This window comes from Schistocerca cancellata, chromosome 11, assembly GCF_023864275.1.
Source record: "Schistocerca cancellata isolate TAMUIC-IGC-003103 chromosome 11, iqSchCanc2.1, whole genome shotgun sequence".
Lineage (NCBI taxonomy): Eukaryota > Metazoa > Arthropoda > Insecta > Orthoptera > Acrididae > Schistocerca > Schistocerca cancellata.
In genome coordinates this window covers 88,002,972-88,023,834 of record NC_064636.1, presented here as the reverse complement: position 1 = coordinate 88,023,834, position 20,863 = coordinate 88,002,972, and the positions used below count along the sequence as shown (strand labels likewise).

Genomic DNA, 20,863 nt, shown 5'->3' with positions numbered 1-20,863 from the left:
CGATTCGACCCCCGTCCGGGCCTCAACCTGCGCGAACCGCCGCTGTTTGCGGATCAGACTACAACTTCAAACAACTTTATCTAAATAAAGATCAGTTTTATAAATATAAGTCAGATACTTTTTTAACAGCCACAATATGTAACACACTGACCGGTCCGGCTGGAGCGCGCCCAGCGGCGCGTGCAGCCGAGGTGCAGCACATGGTGGCAGGCTGCACAGCTCCAGACGGGGTCCCGCGGCCGCAGTCGCTCGCAGCACACCAGGCACTCCAGCGTGCTGCGCATCAGCTGGACCGAGAGCCGCTCGCGGTGCCCCGAGTCCGAGGCCCCCTCCTCACCTGCAGAGATCAGCGAAATGGACTCTGACCTCGGTACACACAACGAATGAAGGAGATCTGCTTAGCACCTAGACGAGAACATCATTTCACTGTGTGTTCTGCAGGACATCCGTCTGGGAGGCGGACAGGGAGTTCAACATCTGCTTATGATGAGAATACCACTTTATTCTGACATTTGAGGGTAAGTCAATTACTATCCGCAAAGCAGTTATAAAATTTTATTGTGATCAAATAGGAAACGTACAAGAACATCATTTTTCGACATTGTCTCCTTGCGTTTCAACGCACTTGGTCCATCGTTGCACACGCTTCCTGATGAAAAAAAAAAAAAGAGAGAGAGAGAGAGGAGGTTATCGGTTGAGCTGCAAGCGAGGAATGCACCACTTCTTTCATTGCTTCGTCTGAGGCAAATCGACGGCCCCTTAATGATTGTTTGAGAGGACCAAACAAGTGATAGTCAGAAGGGACAAGATCGGGGCTATATGGAGGATGATTCAGTACTTCAAATTTGAGTTTCTGGAGCACTTCAGCAGCACGTGCAGTAGTATACGGGTGGGCATTGTCGTGTAACAATGTAACACCTTCTGACAACAATCCTCAGCGTTTGCTTCAAATTTCAGCAGTAGCCTGGCAGTAAGCATCTCACTCTAACATACACTGTTTACTGTTGTGCCCCTTTCCCCGTAATGTTCCAGTACTGGACGTTGTGCATCCCAAAAAAACCTAAGCATCAGTTTTCCTGCGGATGGTTGGTTCTTGAACTTTTTCTCACATGGCAAATTTGGAGGTTTCCATTCCGTATAGTCTGCCTGTAAACTCAAGAGCGAGCAGCGCTTTTGGTTGGGGAAGTGGCGTTTCCCGGAAGAACGCTGCCACCGGGCTACAGGGGCACCCAAAATCTGTTGCCCGTTACCTGTATAGCGGTGTAGATCGGCGTGCAGTGATATACGTCGTTTCTGTTCATATGATCTCGGTTGCCAGTGTCAGTCAGTTAACTTTGTATACTTACTGATGGATAATCGTCTAGCACTGTAAGAAAATGTGCAGAATACGAGGAAGAGGAGGTATTTGCGGAGTAACGAGTGTTCGATCGTATCTAATGTTATAACAGCGTGTATTAAAGAGGCGACCCAAAAAGAGCTGTTGGCTAATGTTACCAGTCTCAATCAAAGGGCTGCAATTTATGTAAACGTCAGCCTCGTCCAATATGACGCATAAGGAAGGAACGCGAAAATAAGCCGCACGGTTTAGTGGAATCGCCACGAAGGAAAACTAATAATCTTGGGAGGAAACCGATTGTTATAGACAGTTTCAAAATAACATAAAACCTTTGATGCTTATGGAACACTAAATGTCTATCTCGGTCGCTATTCACCTGATTCTGAGACATATTGCTTGAAATTTGTGCGCAGTAGCTATTCTAAACACTGCTGAAATTTTCTTCGAAACATATACATTGATTCTGGACTTCTAAGCAAAAAGCTTGAAATACCAGGTGCGTTCACGTATTAATTTTTAATTTTTGGTAAGAACTTTATTTGTTAATCTACAGCAATGTTATCCTCTTCAAAATATTCCCCATTGCATACTATATACTTGTGCCAGTGCTTTTTCCAATTCCCGAAATTCTTTAGGAACTATTTCTTCGGGGTAGTTTGTAGGTCTCTTAACTGTGCATTTTTAATCTCATCCATGCCCGTAAAACCGCTGTCCTTTAAGGCCCGCTTTGAAATGTTTATACCACTTGTATGCCCTTGGTTCACTTATAACAGGCTCACCAAAAGCAATATTTAACATTTCTAAAAACTTCATAAACTTTATTTCATTTCTATAACAAAATTTAATGCAGATTCTGTAATCTATTTTTATACAAAACAAATAATGTTTGCTGCTACCAAAACACATGTAACCTTTTTGACAGCTCACAACAGAGTAAATACCCAATATGCATAACACTGTACACATACTTTTGAGTCATGTTTACGAAGACAGTGACAAAAAAGTAGTGCAAATCGTACTAATACAACACGCAAAATTATAAATTTATGCTTGCTTTTTAACCACTTATCGTGTTGCAAAACTTGTTAAGTTTCAATGCAGTCCTTCAAAGAAAACTTCTACCTTCTAGTAGAAACACAAAGTAAGAACAAGCCTCAATTTCTACAGATTGATTGCATTATATGGGGTTCGTTTTACGAATAGCAGTAGAGGAACATCAATACATTCACATGAACATTCTTATCTTGATATTATTCACTCTATAATGTTGTGTTTCGGAAGAAGCTATAGTTTTTTGTATTCCTTATGGTCTTAATACATTTGTCTAAAAATGAACGCAGCCGAGACGTATCTGTACACGGCATCTCCACAGATTTAAAGCGCGCGCCGTGGCAGGGGCGATACTACATTGTGAAACAGCCTGTAGAAGCGCCCTGTGACGTAGCTGGGTTGGCAGAGTGGGGACTCGCTTGCTCGCTCTTCAGTTTACCGACAGACTATACTGTGCCATTTACTCTCCGGCTCGTAATGATGGATCCATGTTTTGTCACCAGTAATTATCCTGTCTAAGAAGTTGTCCCCTTTGTTACCATAGCGACCCAAACGTTTTTTGCAGATGTCCAAGCGAGTTTGTTTATGCAACTGTGTGAGTTGTTTTGGGACCTATCTTGCACAAACTTTATGAAACCCAATTCTGTTGTGACTGAATTTGTAGGCAGAACGATGACCAATTTGCAGACGATGTGCCACTTTGTCAATAGTTAATCATCTGTCTAAGAGGATCATTTCACATAAATGCTCAATGGTTTCTTCATTTGTGGCGGTAAACGGTCGTCCTGCTCCTTCACAGTGCCTAACACTTGTGCGACCATTTCGAAATTTTTCAATCCATTCGTAGACACTCTGTTGAGGCAAAACACTGTTCCCTAATGTAACCAAAGTCTTCAATGAATTTTAGCCCAATACACCTTCCAAAAAAAAAAAAAAAAAACACGGACCACTGGACATTGCACTTCTTTGGTGCAAATAGACAGCCATGATTAACAGCATGGCAGCGATAATGAAACTAACCTAGTAGCTTGAAAATTGTAAAGATATAACAACAAATAAACATAGCATGTAGCATCACCATAAAATGACAGTACTACTAAAATAAGCAAAAATATAACTAAATTGCGGATAATAATTGACTTACCCTCATATATTAAGCCATTGTTGAATATTGTGATTTATATGAAAACTGTAAAAACTCAAAGATTTTATTTTTTTTTTTATTTTCAAAAAGAAAATCCATCAATCTCAAACTTTTTAACATTTGATACAAATCCAAGTCCGATGCTTCAACTGAAAGCTGATAAGCGAAATTTTATGACCACTACCCACCCAGACGCTGGATGCCGCCTGGTGGCACTGTGGGCGTGTGACGCGGTGACAAAAGTACGTAAAGAGGACGGTGAAACTACCAGTACGTGCTAAATGGTTAGATGTCCACGACTCTTCATAGAATGTGGGGTTCAGAGGCTTGTCTGTTATGTTAAGTGGAACATATGGTGACCTGTGGCATCTCTGCCGAAAGAGCACAATGCCGGTGCACACAGAAGCATTTCAGAGCACTCCGTTCATCGTACATTGCTGAACACTGAGCTCTGCGGTGGACTACCCCTAAGTGTTCACAGGTCGATTCAAAAACATTGTCAGTTACGATTGCAGTGGCTGTGCAAATGTCGGGATTTTACCACCAATTAACGGAAACATGTCTACTCTTCGGATGAATCACATTTTTGCTACACAAGGTCGACGGCTGTCTCCAGAAATGCTGTCATCGAGGTGAACAGTGGCCTGAAACGTGCAGCGTGCCATGGATACAGGCCGGTGGGAACAGTATTGTGCTATGGGAGACATCCTCCTGCACTTGCCCGAGACCACTGCACCCCTTCACGCTCCATGTCTTCCCTGACGGTGATGTCATCTTTCAGCAGTATAATAGGCCGTGTCTTAAGGGCCAGAGCCATTCTACAGTGAATCCTGTTGTAGGAATATCCGCAACCGAGCACTATACCATAGGTTGAAAATATCGCAACAGTGTAAGGTTCTTTTATTTGGAACACGACCAATTTCAGGCCCTTATATGACCGTCTTTAGGTGTTGTACTGAAAACAGATTCCTATTTTCAGTACAACATCTGAAGATGAACCTTACAACTGTAGCATTATTTTCAACATTTGGCATCCTACAGTGTTCTGAGGAGATTTATAGTGAACTCATGTTGATGTCTCAGTGAATAAATTCACCTGATATAAATTCTACAGAACCCTTACAGGTTGCCATCATCACGTATGCAAATCAGCAGCCTGTTATTTATGTGAATTACATGACCAGGGCATAGACATCTAATGTCACATACTTCCACAAACTATTCCAGACACAGAGAAAAATGAGCTATTAAGCTGGTGTTTATTGCAATAGGCCTATTTTGGATACAGCTGCGAATGTCAAGCTACATGTGAATAATACACAGAATTTTATCATTATTTGCTAAAATTTTTAGCAGTTACATATTATGCCTATTTGGTGTGTGTGTACACATTGGTACTTATGTCTAGTTATTCTTGGTAGGTACTACTGTGTGTTAAATTGCTGTCTATGAATTTGTGATCTACACCACTGGCCATTAAAATTGCTACACCAAGAAGAAATGCAGATGATAAACGGGTATTCATTGGACAAATATATTATACTAGAACTGACATGTGATTACATTTTCACGCAATTTGGGTGTATAGATCCTGAGAAATCAGTACCACCTCTGGTCGTAATAACGGCCTTGGTACGCCTGGGCATTGAGTCAAACAGAGCTCGGATGGCGTGTACAGGTACAACTGCCAATGCAGCTTCGGCATGATACCACAGTTCATCAAGAGTAGTGACGAGCCAGTTGCTCAGCCATCACTGACCAGACGTTTTCAATTGGTGAGAGATCTGGAGAATGCGCTGGCCAGGGCAACAGTTGAACAATTTCTGTATCCAGAAAGGCCCGTACAGGACCTGCAACATGCGGTCGTGCATTATCCTGCTGAAATGTAGGGTTTTGCAGGGAACGAATGAAGGGTAGAGCCACGGGTCATAACACATCTGAAATGTAACATCCACTGTTCGAAGTGCCGTCAATGCGAACAAGAAGTGACCGAGACGTGTAACCAATGGCACCCCATACTATCACACCGAGTGATACGCAAGTATGTCGATGACGAATACATGCTTCCAATGTGCGTTCACCGCGATGTCGCCAAACACGGATGCGACCGTCATGATGTTGTAAACAGAACCTGGATTCATCTGAAAAAATGACTTTTGCCATTCGTGCACCCAGGTTCGTCGTCGAGTACACCATCACAGGCGCTCCTGTCAAGGGTAACCGCAACCACGGTCTCCAAACTGATAGTCCGTGCTGCTGCAAATGTCGTCGAACTGTTCGTGCAGATGGTTGTCGTCTTGCAAACATCCCCATCTATTGATTCAGGGATCGAGACGTGGCTGCACGGTCCATTACAGCCGCGCAGATAAGATGCCTGTCATCTCGACTGCTAGTGATACGAGGCTGTTGGGATCCAGCACGGCATTCCGTATTACCTTCCTGAACCCAGCGATTCCATATTCTACTAACAGTCATTGGATCTCGACCAACGCGAGCAGCAATGTCGCGATACGATAAACCGTAATCGCGATAGGCTACAATCCGACCTTTATCAAGGTCAGAAATGTGATGGTACGCATTTCTCCTCCTTACACGAGGCATCACAACAACGTTTCACCAGGTAACGCCGGTCAACTGCTGTTTGTGTACGAGAAATCGGTTGGAAACTTTCCTCATATCAGCACGTTGTAGGTGTCGCCACCGGCACCAACCTTGTGTGAATGCTCTGAAAAGCTAATCATTTGCTCATCACAGCATCTTCTTCCTGTCGGTTAAATTTCGCGTCTGTAGCACGTCATCTTCACGGTGTAGCAATTTTTATGGCCAGTGGTGTATGTTTGTGACAGCTTGTTGGTCCTTTTCAACATCAGTAGATGCTGTCCAACATATTTTTTGATTCTCAAATTAATGGGTTTTCTGTTTGACAGACGCTCGTGAAAGCATGTCTCTCTACGTACCTGCACATTGTCAATTGAGTCGTCATATCTTATAAATGATTCTAGATATCTAATCAAGGTTTTTTTGCAATTGATAGCGTGAAATGAGGCACATAATTATGCTGTATGATAAAACTTGAAACTTTTTTATTCTCCAAAGAATGAAAGCAACATGTCCACAGCAGTGAGGAGTCGGCAGCTCAGAACACATACAGATGTCCATATCACAATAGGAAAACACAAGCGGTGCAAGTATACATATCCACGGCACCTGGGAAATAGCACAGCAGGACATGTATCCACCCCCAGCCCCACCACTTACGCACGCACGCACGCACAGAGCAATGAAAGCATTAATAACCTTGAGTTGTATGAAGACTTGGGTTTTCTTTTTGTGGTCTGGAGTAAACTGTAAGTCTAAGGGCTGTAACTGAATGTGAAGCAAAGTTTGCTACAAGGGCTGTGCTGAACGTTGAGTTATTTGTAGTAATAATTTCACTGGCTCTAGCAAGGTACTCAGGTCAAAGTCTGTCGAAGAGAGCTTTGTTCGAACATTTGCTGCTACACTGAAGTCCCTCAACGATCAGTCGTATTCCAGAGGCTCACCTCGGTAGGGCTGGTGGGCACGGCTCCGTGGGCTGCCCATGCTGCGGTTTCCACCGCTGTCTGCTGGCTGCCCCCTCCTATTCCGGCTGTCTTCTTCAGGTTGTCTATCAGCTGGCACCTGCATAACAACATCTTATGACACAATGTAAGCCTTTGTCAATGGCTCCATAGAAGCAGTTATTTTTTTTTAAAAAAGAAGGCAGAAACTACACACAGATGTATTTGGTAAGCTGTTTCCTGTTGGTCATTTCCCCGTATGTCGGTAGGAGTCAAATATTTTTGAACAAAACATATCTCTGCCATTAGCAGTACAGTTGTACACATAGTCCCTACCGATTTCGAGTATTGCCTGTACAATCATCTTCACAGGATAAAAACAGTGTACATCAATGGACCAAAAATACATTTACGTCATATATACCCAACCAAACGTAGAAGAAACATCATTGTCGTATTACACTGATCAGTCAGAAATTATGACCACCAATGACCTACTATTGATATAAACCCATCCAGGTGACAGCAGCATCACCTAGTCGATGACCCATGCATGTGCCAATGTTAATACCATGACATCGGTAACTATGACTGAAATGTGCAATGATCACTGGCACAGGATATTGGTGCAGCGGCAGTGTTACATGGTCTGATGAACCCTGATACCTTCTTCATCGTGCTGATGGGAGGCCCCGAGGATGCGGTCAAAGAAGGGGGGGCAGTCGAGGGAATGTGAGGGGGGGAGGGGGCAGTCGAGGGAAACACGAGGGGAGGGGGCCCTCAGTCAAGGGAAAAGTGAGGGGGGGGGGTCAGGAGAGGACACGTGAGTAGGGGAGGGAGGGCAACGAGGGAAACGTGAGGGGGAGGTCAGTCGAGGGAAACGTGAGGGGGGGGGGTCAGTCGAGGGAAACGGGAGGGGGGGGAATAGAGGGAAATGGGAGGGGGGGGAGTAGAGGGAAACGGGAGGGGTGGGAGTAGAGGGAAACGGGAGGGGTGGGAGTAGAGGGAAACGGGAGGGGGGGGAGTCGTGGGAAACGGGAGAGGGGGGGTTGTGGGAAACGGGAGGGGGGGTGGCAGTCGAGGAAAACGGAAGGGGGGGAGCCGAGGAAAACGGAAGGGGGGGGGGAGGAGTCTAGGAAAAAGGAAGGGGGGTTTCGAAGGAAACGGAAGGGGGAGGGGCGAGGGATTCGGAGAGAGGAGCAGGCGATGCACACAGAGAGGGAGGAGGAAGAGGAGGAGACGAACAAAGAGAGGGAGGAGGAAGAGGAGGAGACGAACAAAGAGAGGGAGGAGGAGGAGACGAACAAAGAGAGGGAGGAGGAAGAGGAGGAGACGGACAAAGAGAGGGTCAGGAGTTTAGAATGTACATCCAATTTATTTATTATTTACCAATTGCGAAGCGTTGCTGGATTCACTAGTAAAATACAAAGAAAAATAGAGGAACAGCATCTAAGTGTACAGTACTCTCATGTATCATGAGTATTCTACAGGATATGAGTGTAACATATCCTGTAACATTAAGTTTACCACGGATGCCAGCAGGCTCTTCCAGGAAGCACAGCAAATGAAGAGACCAAATGCATTACCTCTGTGCGAGCCACAGGCTGGCAATGTTGGAAATGTAGCTTTACTCTCCATTAACCATTTGAGTGCAATCATGGCACACAGTACTAGTCATGATGTGTTTTTTATTTATGTCACAATGGAAGTTGCATCCTTCATCAATAAACAGTGTTTCAGGCAAAACTGTATTTCATCAAAAATACAGGATGTTTGATTATTACAAATACAAGTGTGAGGGGCAACAGAAGACACTGAAACAAGTAAATTATCCTAATATAGATTTGGAAAGCAATAGTTTCCCTGATATGACTATCAAACCTGACAAGGTTCCTAGTGGTGTGATCGGCATTTTGAAACAATCTATATGATGATGGAGATAAGATCAAACATACAGCACACTGCAGCCATTTGCCCTGGTGGCTTCCCCGTTGCAGATAACTGGTTAAAAAAACTAAAAAAATATTTGAATTTTGTGTGACACTCAATAGTATTAAATTAGTTGCATTAGATAGTCTGGTTGCATGGTGTAATGGATAGGAAATAGCTTCACATTCAGGAGGTTGTGAGTTTGAATCTCATCAGGTGACTAAATTTTTATTTTATTTTTAAATCTTCACCAAAATAATTTTGATCGATATTTTTATTCAATTAAATGGTTTAAATGTGTTTTTTTTGTTCCTGTAGACAATTTTAAACACCAAATGAACCCTTTCATTTGTGAATACGAATTTAATTATATTTAATTATTATATTCATATAATAGAATAATAGAAGGAAACATTCCACGTAGGAAAAATATACCTAAAAACAAAGATGATGTGACTTAACAAATGAAAGTGCTGGCAGGTCGACAGACACACAAACGAACACAAACATACACACAAAATTCAAGCTTTCGCAACAAACTGTTGCCTCATCAGGAAAAAGGGAAGGAGAGGGAAAGACGAAAGGATGTGGGTTTTAAGAGAGAGGGTAAGGAGTCATTCCAGTCCCGGGATATTCAATTATATGAAAATTTTGACATGTCATTTAAAAAACAAAAGATGAAATAATCTATTTACATTTGTGCAATGGAGTGAAAAATGTAGTTTTGTTACCAGATGTGCACTGTTTATGGTAAATATCATAGAAACATTTAAAACACAACCTAAATATCTATTGCACTATGGACAAAAAAAATGCAGATGAAAATTTTATCGAAAGACAGGTTTACAAATAAAACGAAATTCAAACATAATGAGAATTAGATATAATAAACACAATAATGTAGATGAAAAACAGGGTCATAAAACAAAATAAATTTAACCAAAATTAATTAAAACACATAAACAAATATTTCCAGTGGAGACATAATGATACAAAGGAAAATGAGAACAAATGAAGAAGTTGATATGGTTAAAATTGTGTGACAAATGAACAAAATTAAAAACTACAATTAAATCAATTAACTGAATAAAAATGATTATCAATGTCATTTCAATAAAGATTTAAAAATTAAAAAAATAATCTTAGTACGTCAGACTAGATCCGAACCCACAATCTCCTGCATGTGAAGCTGTTATCCTATCCATTACACTATGCAACGAGACTATTTAATTCAACTTATTTAACACTACTGAGTGCCACACAAAATTCAGATTTTTTTTTTTTTTTTTTTTTTTTTTTTATCAATTACTGGTGAGCGAGGGTGCAGCAGGGTGAATGGCTACAATGTGTGGTACATGGGATCTTAACCTATATGACCATATAGATAGTTTCAAAAAGTACATCACACCACTGGGGACCTCTTCTTCTGAGTACATGAGCATCTTATACCAGAGTCCCTGAGGATCCAAACTGCAGATATGCACTTGAGGACTAATACATTACAACAAGTGTTTCCCATGCCACCGATCATGTGAAGGCAGGCTTCAGCATTTCTTCTCAATGATGCTTGTACACATTCAAATATCCCAGGTGTTCTGAATGCTCTGACAACCATTCATGCTGCATTTCTGGAATTGGTCAATACCATCACCAGGGCTGGAATACACAAAAGCTTTTAAATATTCCCCCTCCCCGTTACACAAGAAAACCACCATGTTAGGTTAACATCAGCAGATCTATGAGACCAAAGTATTGGCAAGCCACAACTGATACACTTGTCAAAACGCTGTTTACCTGTAGTTTGGTATCTGGTACGATTTATTTTTATTTTTATTTTATTTGTTATGGCTTTAGGGCACAAAACTGCTACGGCCATTAGCACCAATTCTGTGGCTTAGGGGGTAAAAAATTGGAAATCAGCAGCAACGGGAGTAAACTCAAAAAGTGGGGAAACTAAAAAAACAGAAGGAAAGCTTAGGAAACCACTATAGAAAGGGGGGGGGGGGGGTGTCCGCAAAAAGAACTTTAAACGACTGACGTCATCTCACTGACACTGATAAACTCGAGGACGTCATCAGCTGAGTGCGTGTCATCTGCTAAAATGGAAGATTTATCAAGCGACAGCTGTAAACAGGCGCGTAGCGGAGTAAAACAGGGGCACTGAAGTAAAAGGCGTCTCACCGTCCACAGTTGAGAGCAGTGGGGACAAAGCGGGGGAGGATTGCCACTTAAAAGATGTCTATGGCTAAAAAGACAATGCCCTATCTGGAGTCTAGTTAAAAGTACCTCGTCCCAATGACAAGTTCGGGAGGAAGAGGTCCAAGCACAGGGAAGAGCTATCAAGTCCTGCAATTTATTATTGGAGGTGTAGAGCCAATGTGCGTGCCATAAAGGAGCAACACGACGACATAAAACACTCTGTAGATCGGCGAAGGGAACCATGCAAACAGCAGGCTGAAGAAGAGAGACTGCAGCCTTTGCCGCTATATCGGCCGCCTCGTTTCCACGGATACCAATGGGTCCTGGGACCCAGAGGAACGCCACAGAGGTGCTCCCCAAGTGGAGCAAGTGGAGGCAGTCCTGAATCTGGTGGACCAGAGGGTGGACAGGGTAGAGAGCTTCGAGACTGAGGAGAGAGCTGAGCGAATCTAAGCATATAATATACTGTATCCGCTGATGGCGATGGATGTATTGGACAGCCCGGAGAACAGCATAAAGCTCCGCAGTAAAAACCGAACACTGGTCGGGAAGCTGAAATTATTAGGGGTATTGCCAACAATATAGGCAGTCCCAACACCAAATGATGTTTTTGAGCCGTCAGTGTAAATAAATGTGGCATCCTTCATTTGTGCGCATAGAGCAGCAAATGCCCGACGATAAATGAGAGAAGGGGTACCATCCTTGGGAAGCTGACAAAGGTCACGAAGCAGGCAGGTCCAGGGGCGGAGCCAAGGCGGTGTTGTACCCCCAGTTGTCAAGAAAGTAGAAGGAAAGAGAACGTGGCAGTTGACAGAAGCAGACTCCCGGTGGTAGTAGAGAGGAAGGGCAGCCTGCGTACACTAAATCCAAAGAGGCGTCGTAAAAAAGGTCATGGACTGGATTAGCAGGCATGGAAGACAGATGGCTAGCATAACGACTCAGAAGGACAGCTTGCCGTTTGGACAGTGGAGGTTCACCAGTCTCAGAAAAGACTTTCCACAGGGCTGGTGTAAAGAGCTCCAGACACTAAACGCAATCCATGATCTTGGACTGAGTCAAGATGCCAAAGAACAGACGGCCAAGCAGAAGAGTAAACTATGTTTCCATAGTCTAATGTCGAGCGCACTAAGACACGATATTGGCGGAGAAGGACCACTCGGTCCGCTCCCCAGGAGGTACCATTCAGAACACAGAGGGTGTGGACGGATCGCAGACAGCGAGCCAAAAGATAGGATATGTGGGAGGACCAGCACAGTTTTCTGTCAAACTTAAGTCCCAAGAATTTAGCGACGTCCGCGAACGGAAGGTCGACAGAGCCTAGATGTAGGGAAGGTGGAGGAAACTCCATACAGTGCCAAAAACTGACACAAACGGTCTTACTACGAGAAAAGCGGAAGCCGGTTTCGATGCTCCGAGAGAGGAGGCGATTGAGACATCCTTGAAGATGTCGTTCAAGAAGGCTGGTCCATGGAGAGCTGTAGAAGATCGCAAAATCGTCCACAAAGAGGGAGCCTGAGACATCGGGAAGGAGACAATCTACAATTGGATTTACGGCAATGGCAAACAGTACAACACTCAGCACGGAGCCCTGGGGGACCCCATTTTCTTGGGAGAAAGTAGTGTCCACCACACTTTAAATGTGCGTGCTGTCATAAATTCACGAATAAAAAGGGGTAGGCAACCTCAAAAGCCCCAAGAGAAGAGTGTGCGGAGGATGGCTGTCCTCACAGGTATTGTATGCTCTCTCCAGATCAAAAAATATTGCTACTGTTTGGAGTTTCCTGAGAAAATTGTTCACGATATAAGTGAAGAGAGCAACAAGATGGTGAACTGCAGAACGATGCTTTCAGAAACCGCATTTCGCAGGTATTAAAAGGCCTCGGGACTCGAGGCCCCAGGCTAAACGGCAATTCACCATACGCTCCAAAACCTTACATAAGCTACTTGTGAGATAAATGGGGCGATAGCTACAGGGGAGATGTTTGTCCTTTCCAGGTTTCGGAACAGGAACGACGATAGCTTCCTGCCATCTTCTGGGAAAAGTACTGTTGGTCCAAATTCGATTATAAAGGCGAAGGAGGTAAGGCAGACTATGGTATGATAAATGAAGCAACATTTGGACATGGACACCATCCGGTCCTGGGGCGGAAGAGTGAGAAGAAGAGAGTGCGTGTTGGGGTTCCCACGTGGAGAAAACAGTATAATAGCTTTTGCTATTTTGAGAGGAGAAAGCAAGTGGTCGCCCTTCCACTGCACGTTTCTTCGGGAGGCTGGTGAGTAATTTGAAGAGCTTGAAATTGCAGCAAAGTGTTGACCCAATGAGTTAGAAATTGCAACTGGGTCAACAAAGGTAAAATGCACGACAGTGAGCCCAGAGATTGTGGAGAAACTAGGCGCACCAGATAACCGTCTAATTCGACTCCAAACTTCTAAGGAGGTAGTGAAGGTTTTAAAAGAACTAGTAAAGAAGTCCCAGCTTGCCTTCTTGCTACTGTGGATGACACAACAGCATCACGCATGTAACTGCTTATAGTGGATACAGGCGGCCAAAGTAGGATGGTGGCAGAAAACGCGAAGAGCATGTCTCTGCTCGCGTATTGCCTCACGGCACACCTCGTTTCACCAAGGAACTGGTGGGCGCTGGGGCAAATCGGAGGTGCGAGGTATTGAACATTCTGCGGCTGTAAGAATAACTTCTGTGACACGAGTGACCTGATTGTCGACGCTAGGAAAGTGACGGTCACCGAATGTCTCTAGAGACGGAAAAGTGTCCAATCGGCTTGGGCAAACTTCCAGCATCTTGGGTGCATAGATGGCAGTTGTGGCTGCAATTGAAGGACACATGGAAACTGGTCACTCGAGTGTGTATCGGCAAGAGCGATCCATTCAAAGTGCCAAGCTAGCAGAACAGTACTGACCGAAAGGTCCAAATGACAGAAATTTGTCATGGAGGCAGACGAAAATGTAAGTTCCCCAGTGTTGAGGCAAACAAGATCCACTTTGTGGAAGAGGTCAATCAACAGAGAGCCTCCCAGACAAGGACGCGGAGATCCCCAAAGCAGGTGGTGGGCATTGAAGTCCCCAACCAGCAAATAGGGAGCAGGAGCTGACCAAGGAGATGAAGGAAATCAGCTCTTGCCATCGGTGTAGACATTGGAATGTATACGGTACAAAGAGAGAAGGTGTATCCAGAAACGGAAAGACGGACAGAAACAGCTTGGAAGGAACCTTTTAAGGGGATTGGGTGATAATGGACAGTATCATGGAGAAGAATCATAAGTCCCCGTGTGCTGGAGTGCCATCAACAGAGGGGAGATCAAACCGGACGAACTGGAAATGAGGAAAAACAAAGCGATCGTGGGGCTGCAGCTTTGTTTCCTGAAGACAGAAGATGGCCGACGAGTAGGATCGTAAGAGGATCGACAATTCATTTCGACTGGCTCTATGCTGCAGATATTCCAATGGATAATGGACATAGGGTGGACAGAACAGGGAAGAATCTTACCACGGTTGCTCTCAACTCAACAACTGCTGAGAGTCGGTGGCTGACAGCATGGAACGGCAGTCAGCCAAAGGCAGAGGATCCTGATCCATAGGTTGTTCGGCCGATTGATCGGCCGCCAGCAGTGCGCCTCGGTGACACGGTAGACAGCCGAGGGCGGTTACCGCCAGGTGGCGCTGTAGATGAGACACGCTGTGGCGGAGAAGGAGAGGAACTTGGTTTCTTATGAGCCTTCTTGGAAACTGGACATTGAGATGAGGGAGGAATTGATGGTTGTGAAGTCGGGGTACATAAAAAAATCTTCGCAAGTAGACTCTTTTTTGGAAGCCTGGGTGTCTGATTTTGGGGCTCGTGATTTAGCAGGAACCAATGAAGGGTGAGCTGGTGATAGTGGGGAGGTTGAACAGGTGATCTTTGCACTGGCCGATCTGACGACCGTGGCACTAAAGGTGAGATCACAAGTCTGCGTGGCTGCCTCCTTAGTAGGCTGAGGAGATGCAAGGACAGTGCTATATTTACCTGCTGGAGGCACGGTGGGCTTTCGACTGGCGAATAACTTACATGCAGCAAATGTAGACACCTTTTCCTTCACTCTGATTTCCTGAATAAGCCGTTCATCTTTGAAAATGGGGCACTCTCTAGAGGAAGCAGAGTGGTCACCCGTACAGTTGGTGCAACTAGGGGATGGAGGTGGACAAGCACCCTCATGGGCATCCTTGCCACACATAATGCATTTGGCCAGATTGGAACACGACTGGCTGGTATGATTAAACCGCTGACACCGATAGCAACGCGCAGGGTTGGGGATGTAAGGGCGAACTGAAATTATCTCACAGCCCACTTTAATGTTAGATGGAAGATGAACTATGTCAAATGTCAAGAAGATAGTATGGGTTGGTACCAAGTCCTTGTCAACTCTTTTCATGACTCGATGTACAGCCATTATGCCCAGGTAGTTTTGAATTTCATCGTCGGACAATCCGCCGAGTGAGCACGTACAAACCACCCCGCGTGATGAATTTAAAGTGTGGTGCGCTTCCACCTGAACAGGGAAGGTGTGTAGCAGTGGAGTTCGCAGCAATTTTTGTGCCTGGAGGGCACTGACTGTTTCTAACAACAAGGTGCCATTTCGTAATCGGGAACAGGACTTTACAAGACCTGCAACTGCGTTGACACCTTTCTGAATAATGAAAGGGTTGACTGTGGAGAAGTCTCGGACCTTTGTCCAACTGGGAAACAAGGAACTGTGGCACTGATGGAAGAATTGTCTGTGGCTGAGACTCAGCTAACTTTCACTTGTGAGCAGAAATTGTAGATGTAGAGGAAACCATTGGGAAAGTATCCCCCATGATTATTGGCGTGTCCGATGGCGCGCTCCTTCCTTGTGGGGACCCTCTCTGAGGGCACTCCTGCCTTAGGTCAGGTCACACCTCACGAGAAACGGACGGAGGGAACAATCGGCATGTTCGAAAGGTACGAGCTCGGGTAATCACGAACGGATATATCCGTTCTTCCAGGAGTGCTAGTTCTGCAAGCTTCACAGGAGAGCTTCTGTGAAGTGTGGAAAGTAGGAGACGAGGTACTGGCAGAAGTAAAGCTGTGAGGACGGGGTGTGAGTTGTGCTTGGGTAGCTCAGATGGTAGAGCACTTGCCCGCAATAGGCATAGGTGCCTCGTTTGAGTCTCGGTCCGGCACACAGTTTTAATCTGCCAGGAAGTTTCATATCAGCGCACACTCTGCTGCAGAGTGAAAATCTCATTCTGGGGCATAAAGAGGTTGCCAAAGACATGGATGGTAGGTGGGGGATGGAGGGGAACCAATAAAGAGAGAGGGGGAGGGGAGGGAGAGAGGGGGAGGGGAGGGAGAGAGGGGGAGGGGAGGGAGAGAGGGGGAGGGGAGGGAGAGAGGGGGAGGGGAGGGAGAGAGGGGGAGGGGAGGGAGAGAGGGGGAGGGGAGGGAGAGAGGGGGAGGGGAGGGAGAGAGGGGGAGGGGAGGGAGAGAGGGGGAGGGGAGGGAGAGAGGGGGAGGGGAGGGAGAGAGGGGGAGGGGAGGGAGAGAGGGGGAGGGGAGGGAGAGAGGAAGGAGAGAGGGGGGAGAGGAAGGAGAGAGGGGGAGGGGATGGAGAGAGAGGGGGAGGGGATGGAGAGAGGGGGGATGGAGAGAGGAGGGAGGGGATGGAGAGAGAGGAGGTAGGGGAGGGGATGGAGAGAGAGGAGGTAGGGGAGGGGATGGGGAGAGAGGGGGAGGGGAGGGAGAGAAGGATGGGGCGGGGAGGGGAGGGAGAGAAGGATGGGGCGGGGAGGGGGGGGTGACAACCATGAGTTACAGCTTGATAACTCAGTCAGCAAGAGTGCTGCCCATGACAAGTGAGGATCACAGTTCAAGTTCTGTCCCAGCAACACAGTTTAAATCGGTCAGGAAGTTTCAAACTGGTGCACACTTCACTGCAGAATGAAAAAGATTCATAGTGGAAACAAAAGTAAATGAAGAGAGTAGTAGGAAGAGCTGCCTTACCGGGCCCTGAGCTGCTGCCGCGTCTACTGCCACTGGCGCCTCCGCCTCCTCCCCGCTGGCTGCAGCTGGCTGCTCCGCATGGACCCTGCTGCTCCCGCCAGTAACGCCCCTCCACATCTTCGAGTCGGATCTCCCGTGCTGAGCGGGTGCCGTCTTCCGCCTGCCGTCTGGCGCATCTCTTCGCACTTCTGTCTCACCGTTTTCGGCTTCTCGCTCGACCGGGCCGGACCCCCCACCGTCTGGTGCCGTTCTGCCTCTGTCCCTATTAGACCAGATCTCGAGTGACACTCTGAACACAGAAAAGGAAGGTGGTCTGGGAGAAGGGGGTAAGGAACGGTATGACTGTAGTATCACAAATCTGAGGCAGTGATACTGAGCTCTTTTTCACCTGAATGACAAGTAATTTTTGTATTTGGAATATTTGTTATTCAATATTTTAGCTGAAACTGAAGATGATTTACAGACTGGGCTTTACCAGCTTTTAAAATTAACCCTGTGGCACGTAATGTCCACTTCAGTGGACTTGTCTTAATGCTCACTTTTTTTTGCGTTTTCAATCACTCCTGAATTTGCAAATATAGAAAGTCCTCTCCCTACTTGTGTTGTGCCCTGCACGCGTTTGCAACCTCACAACTGACTGAAGACGCCAGAGAAGTACCATTAAAAACTGTCCACTGCAACAAAAAATCGTGCAGCACAGGTTAGTTTAAATATCTCCATGTCTAAAACAGAAGTTGCGGCACTTACAGAATATGACCCAGTTAGAACCAAAACAGCCATTAATAATGAAGCATTAGAGCAAGTTCACGAATTCCACTATATTGGCTGTGATGTTGCTTGCACTTAAAATAATAATGTGAAGACAAAGCTATACAGGCGATTTTGTTAATGGGGACTATTACTGAGAGATGAGACAAAATGAAATGAATTCTGACATCTGCTGCAACTGGGCACTGAAAGTAATTCAATGGCGACAAGTGAAAATATATACTGGACTGTGACTTGAACCCAGATTTCCAACTCTGTGCAAGTGGTCACTGTAACTGCTCTGGCTATCTGAGCGTGCTTTCCGTCTCACTCAAATTCACAACTTCGTGCACTCTACCTACATAGCAGTCCCTGTTTACCGTACTCATTGCCTGCGCAAGAGTTCGGATCGGACGGAGAGCGTGTTCAGATGGCCAAAGTGGTTAATGCAACTGCTCGTCTAAAACAGGAAATCCGGGTTCAAGTCCCAGTCTGGCACAAATTTTCACTTGTCACCAATGAATTACCGTATTTACTCGAATCTAAGTCGCACTTTTTTTCCGGTTTTTGTAATCCAAAAAACCGCCTGCGGCTAAGAATCGAGTGCAAAGCAAGCGGAAGTTCTGAAAAATATTGGTAGGTGCCGCCACAACTAACTTCTGACGTCTGTAACGCTACACAGGCATGCTTTGTAGGCACAAAGATAAATACTGGCGCCGAAACTGATGCGTCAGTAAAAAAAATTTTAAAAAAAGATCGAAGACGAGCTTTTTTTCTCCGCCCCAAGTTTCGACCACTGCATTTTCATTTTCATACATTATCCAACGAGGTAAATACAAATTCCGTATTGTTCATATTCGAATGTAGCAGAATTTCAATATACTACGAAAATCCGACTGGCAAGACTGCTTGGGATGTTTGTCAATATGGCCAACTCTACGTTCTGAATTTTTTCTGCCTGTGAGAAGAGATTGTTGCTGCAGAGTGAAAATCTCGTTCTGGGGTATAAAGAGGTTGCCAAAGACATGGATGGTAGGTGGGGGATGGAGGGGAACCAATAAAGAGAGAGGGGGAGGGGAGGGAGAGAGGGGGAGGGGAGGGAGAGAGGGGGGAGGGGAGGGAGAAATGAAATGTGAATCACATGTAGTATTCTCTTCACCATAAGAATAATACAAATATAAACATTTTGCCATGTATTCTTTCGTGTTTGCTGCTATCTCATTTAAATCCTGTCTGCCTAATAAACTACAAAACTAGATTGACACAACAGCACACGCGGAAGAATATACGTATCATGTCATGTTTATATTCGTATTATTCTTATGCCTAATAGTGATACAGTCAGAAATGAAGCACGGCAACTGACTAGATTTTTAAATCTAAGATGACTAATTTCTGTGCAGAATTTGATGTACTAAAGAAGCGGCCGGTAAGATTTTCAAACGGAGAAAAATTTTTGCCTAACTCTCGTTCTGAACATGTTATATCATACACAGTCTATTATTTGGTTCTTGTTGATCATTATCAAAGAAAGCAGCAGTGTAAGTAACAACAAATAGCAGTCTCTTGCCATTGTTTCGCTAATGAGACGATTCCTCTCTCTTTTTTTTAAAAAAAGCGGCGGTAGCGTGCACAAAAGCAAGCCATTACGCTAGCGGCGACAGGCCGTAAACACGCACTATCAGAATGCAACAAACAATGCATGGCACAGTACAGTAATGCATTTTCAGCTTAGAGTGACGTTAACACCTATAACAAAGAAAAAGGCACTTATCAGATCAAAGCAAAATAAGCAATCGATTCAAACCAGACGAAGCACGTGAAAAAGGAAGGGTACCCGTATAAATATGGATGGAGCGCCTGACGCATAGCAATGGCTACCTGGTAAAGCTTAAATGCTAAGCTTACGACTCGAACCAAACTACTGTAGCTGTTATCATCATTCATTCGACCTAAATTGTGTCTCATATTACAATGGACCAACTTTGTTTCAATTTGGAGGTGCAGCCTAAAACTTTTCTCTCCCCTTGAATTTCGAGTCTCAAATTTCAGGTGCGGCTTAGAGTCGGGAATTTTTTTTTTTCCTTTATTTCGAATCTCATTTTTCAGGTGCGGCTTAGATTCGAGTGCGGTTTAGATTCGAGTAAATACGGTAATTTCAATGCCCAATTGTTATAATTTATGTCATCATGTATATGGACAGCTGCGGGATCAAAAATGATGTCTGTTCTTTTGGACATGTCCAAAAGAACAGGCACCACATGTACATAATCCCTGAGAGGGTAACAAGCTAAAAAGGTCATAGAGACTTATGGGTGGAAATGGATTCCAGGAAAGGTAAACCCACCTGAAGGTGGAGCTAAGAGATCTTTGATAGTGTAGATGTCAATATGGGAACATACCAGGCAACCACGTATGTTGTTCTTGTACTAGTGTTTTAGTTCCACATTCAAGAGGGCACTAACGTTCCCACGATAGCAATATGCTCACACACTGGTACTGGGCAGGAGGGTATCGTTTCACTGTTACTCACTCTGGTCACCAACAACAGTACTGCCCTCTCGAGAGTGGAGCTAAAACACTAGTACAGCGACAGCATTCCCACTCGCCTGGCGTGTTCTCACATACTCTTTCAATGACTGAAACCAACGCTGTGATAGACCTTTTATCTCCACCTCCAAATTGGGGTGTACCTGCCATTGAACACATTTTAAACCATATATGTCTGTATCCTTATCCTCTCAGGGACTGTTTCCTGTCGTTTGTCCCCATTTAGAAGTATCACCCTGTAGAACTTCCAGTATCTATGATACACAATCAAACAGCATTTACAAACAGCAGTAGAGATAAAATTCCTCAAACTACATTGAAGTAACAGCAGTATCAATGTTGCACAAATCTGA

The 20,863-nt window shown here is 44.9% G+C and overlaps 1 protein-coding gene across 1 annotated transcript in view; it reads right to left on the bottom strand.

Moving 5' to 3' along the window:
- The window catches only part of LOC126108247 (protein shuttle craft), a 276,697-nt gene that overhangs the window by 202,582 nt on the left and 53,252 nt on the right, over window positions 1-20,863 (bottom strand). Inside the window, exons 5-7 of the mRNA XM_049913476.1 lie at window positions 17,214-17,475; window positions 7,073-7,190; window positions 152-337 (exon numbers count right to left, since the gene is read on the bottom strand). Of these exons, the coding sequence (XP_049769433.1) occupies window positions 152-337; window positions 7,073-7,190; window positions 17,214-17,475 (566 nt within the window). The remainder of the gene's footprint in view (window positions 1-151; window positions 338-7,072; window positions 7,191-17,213; window positions 17,476-20,863) is intronic.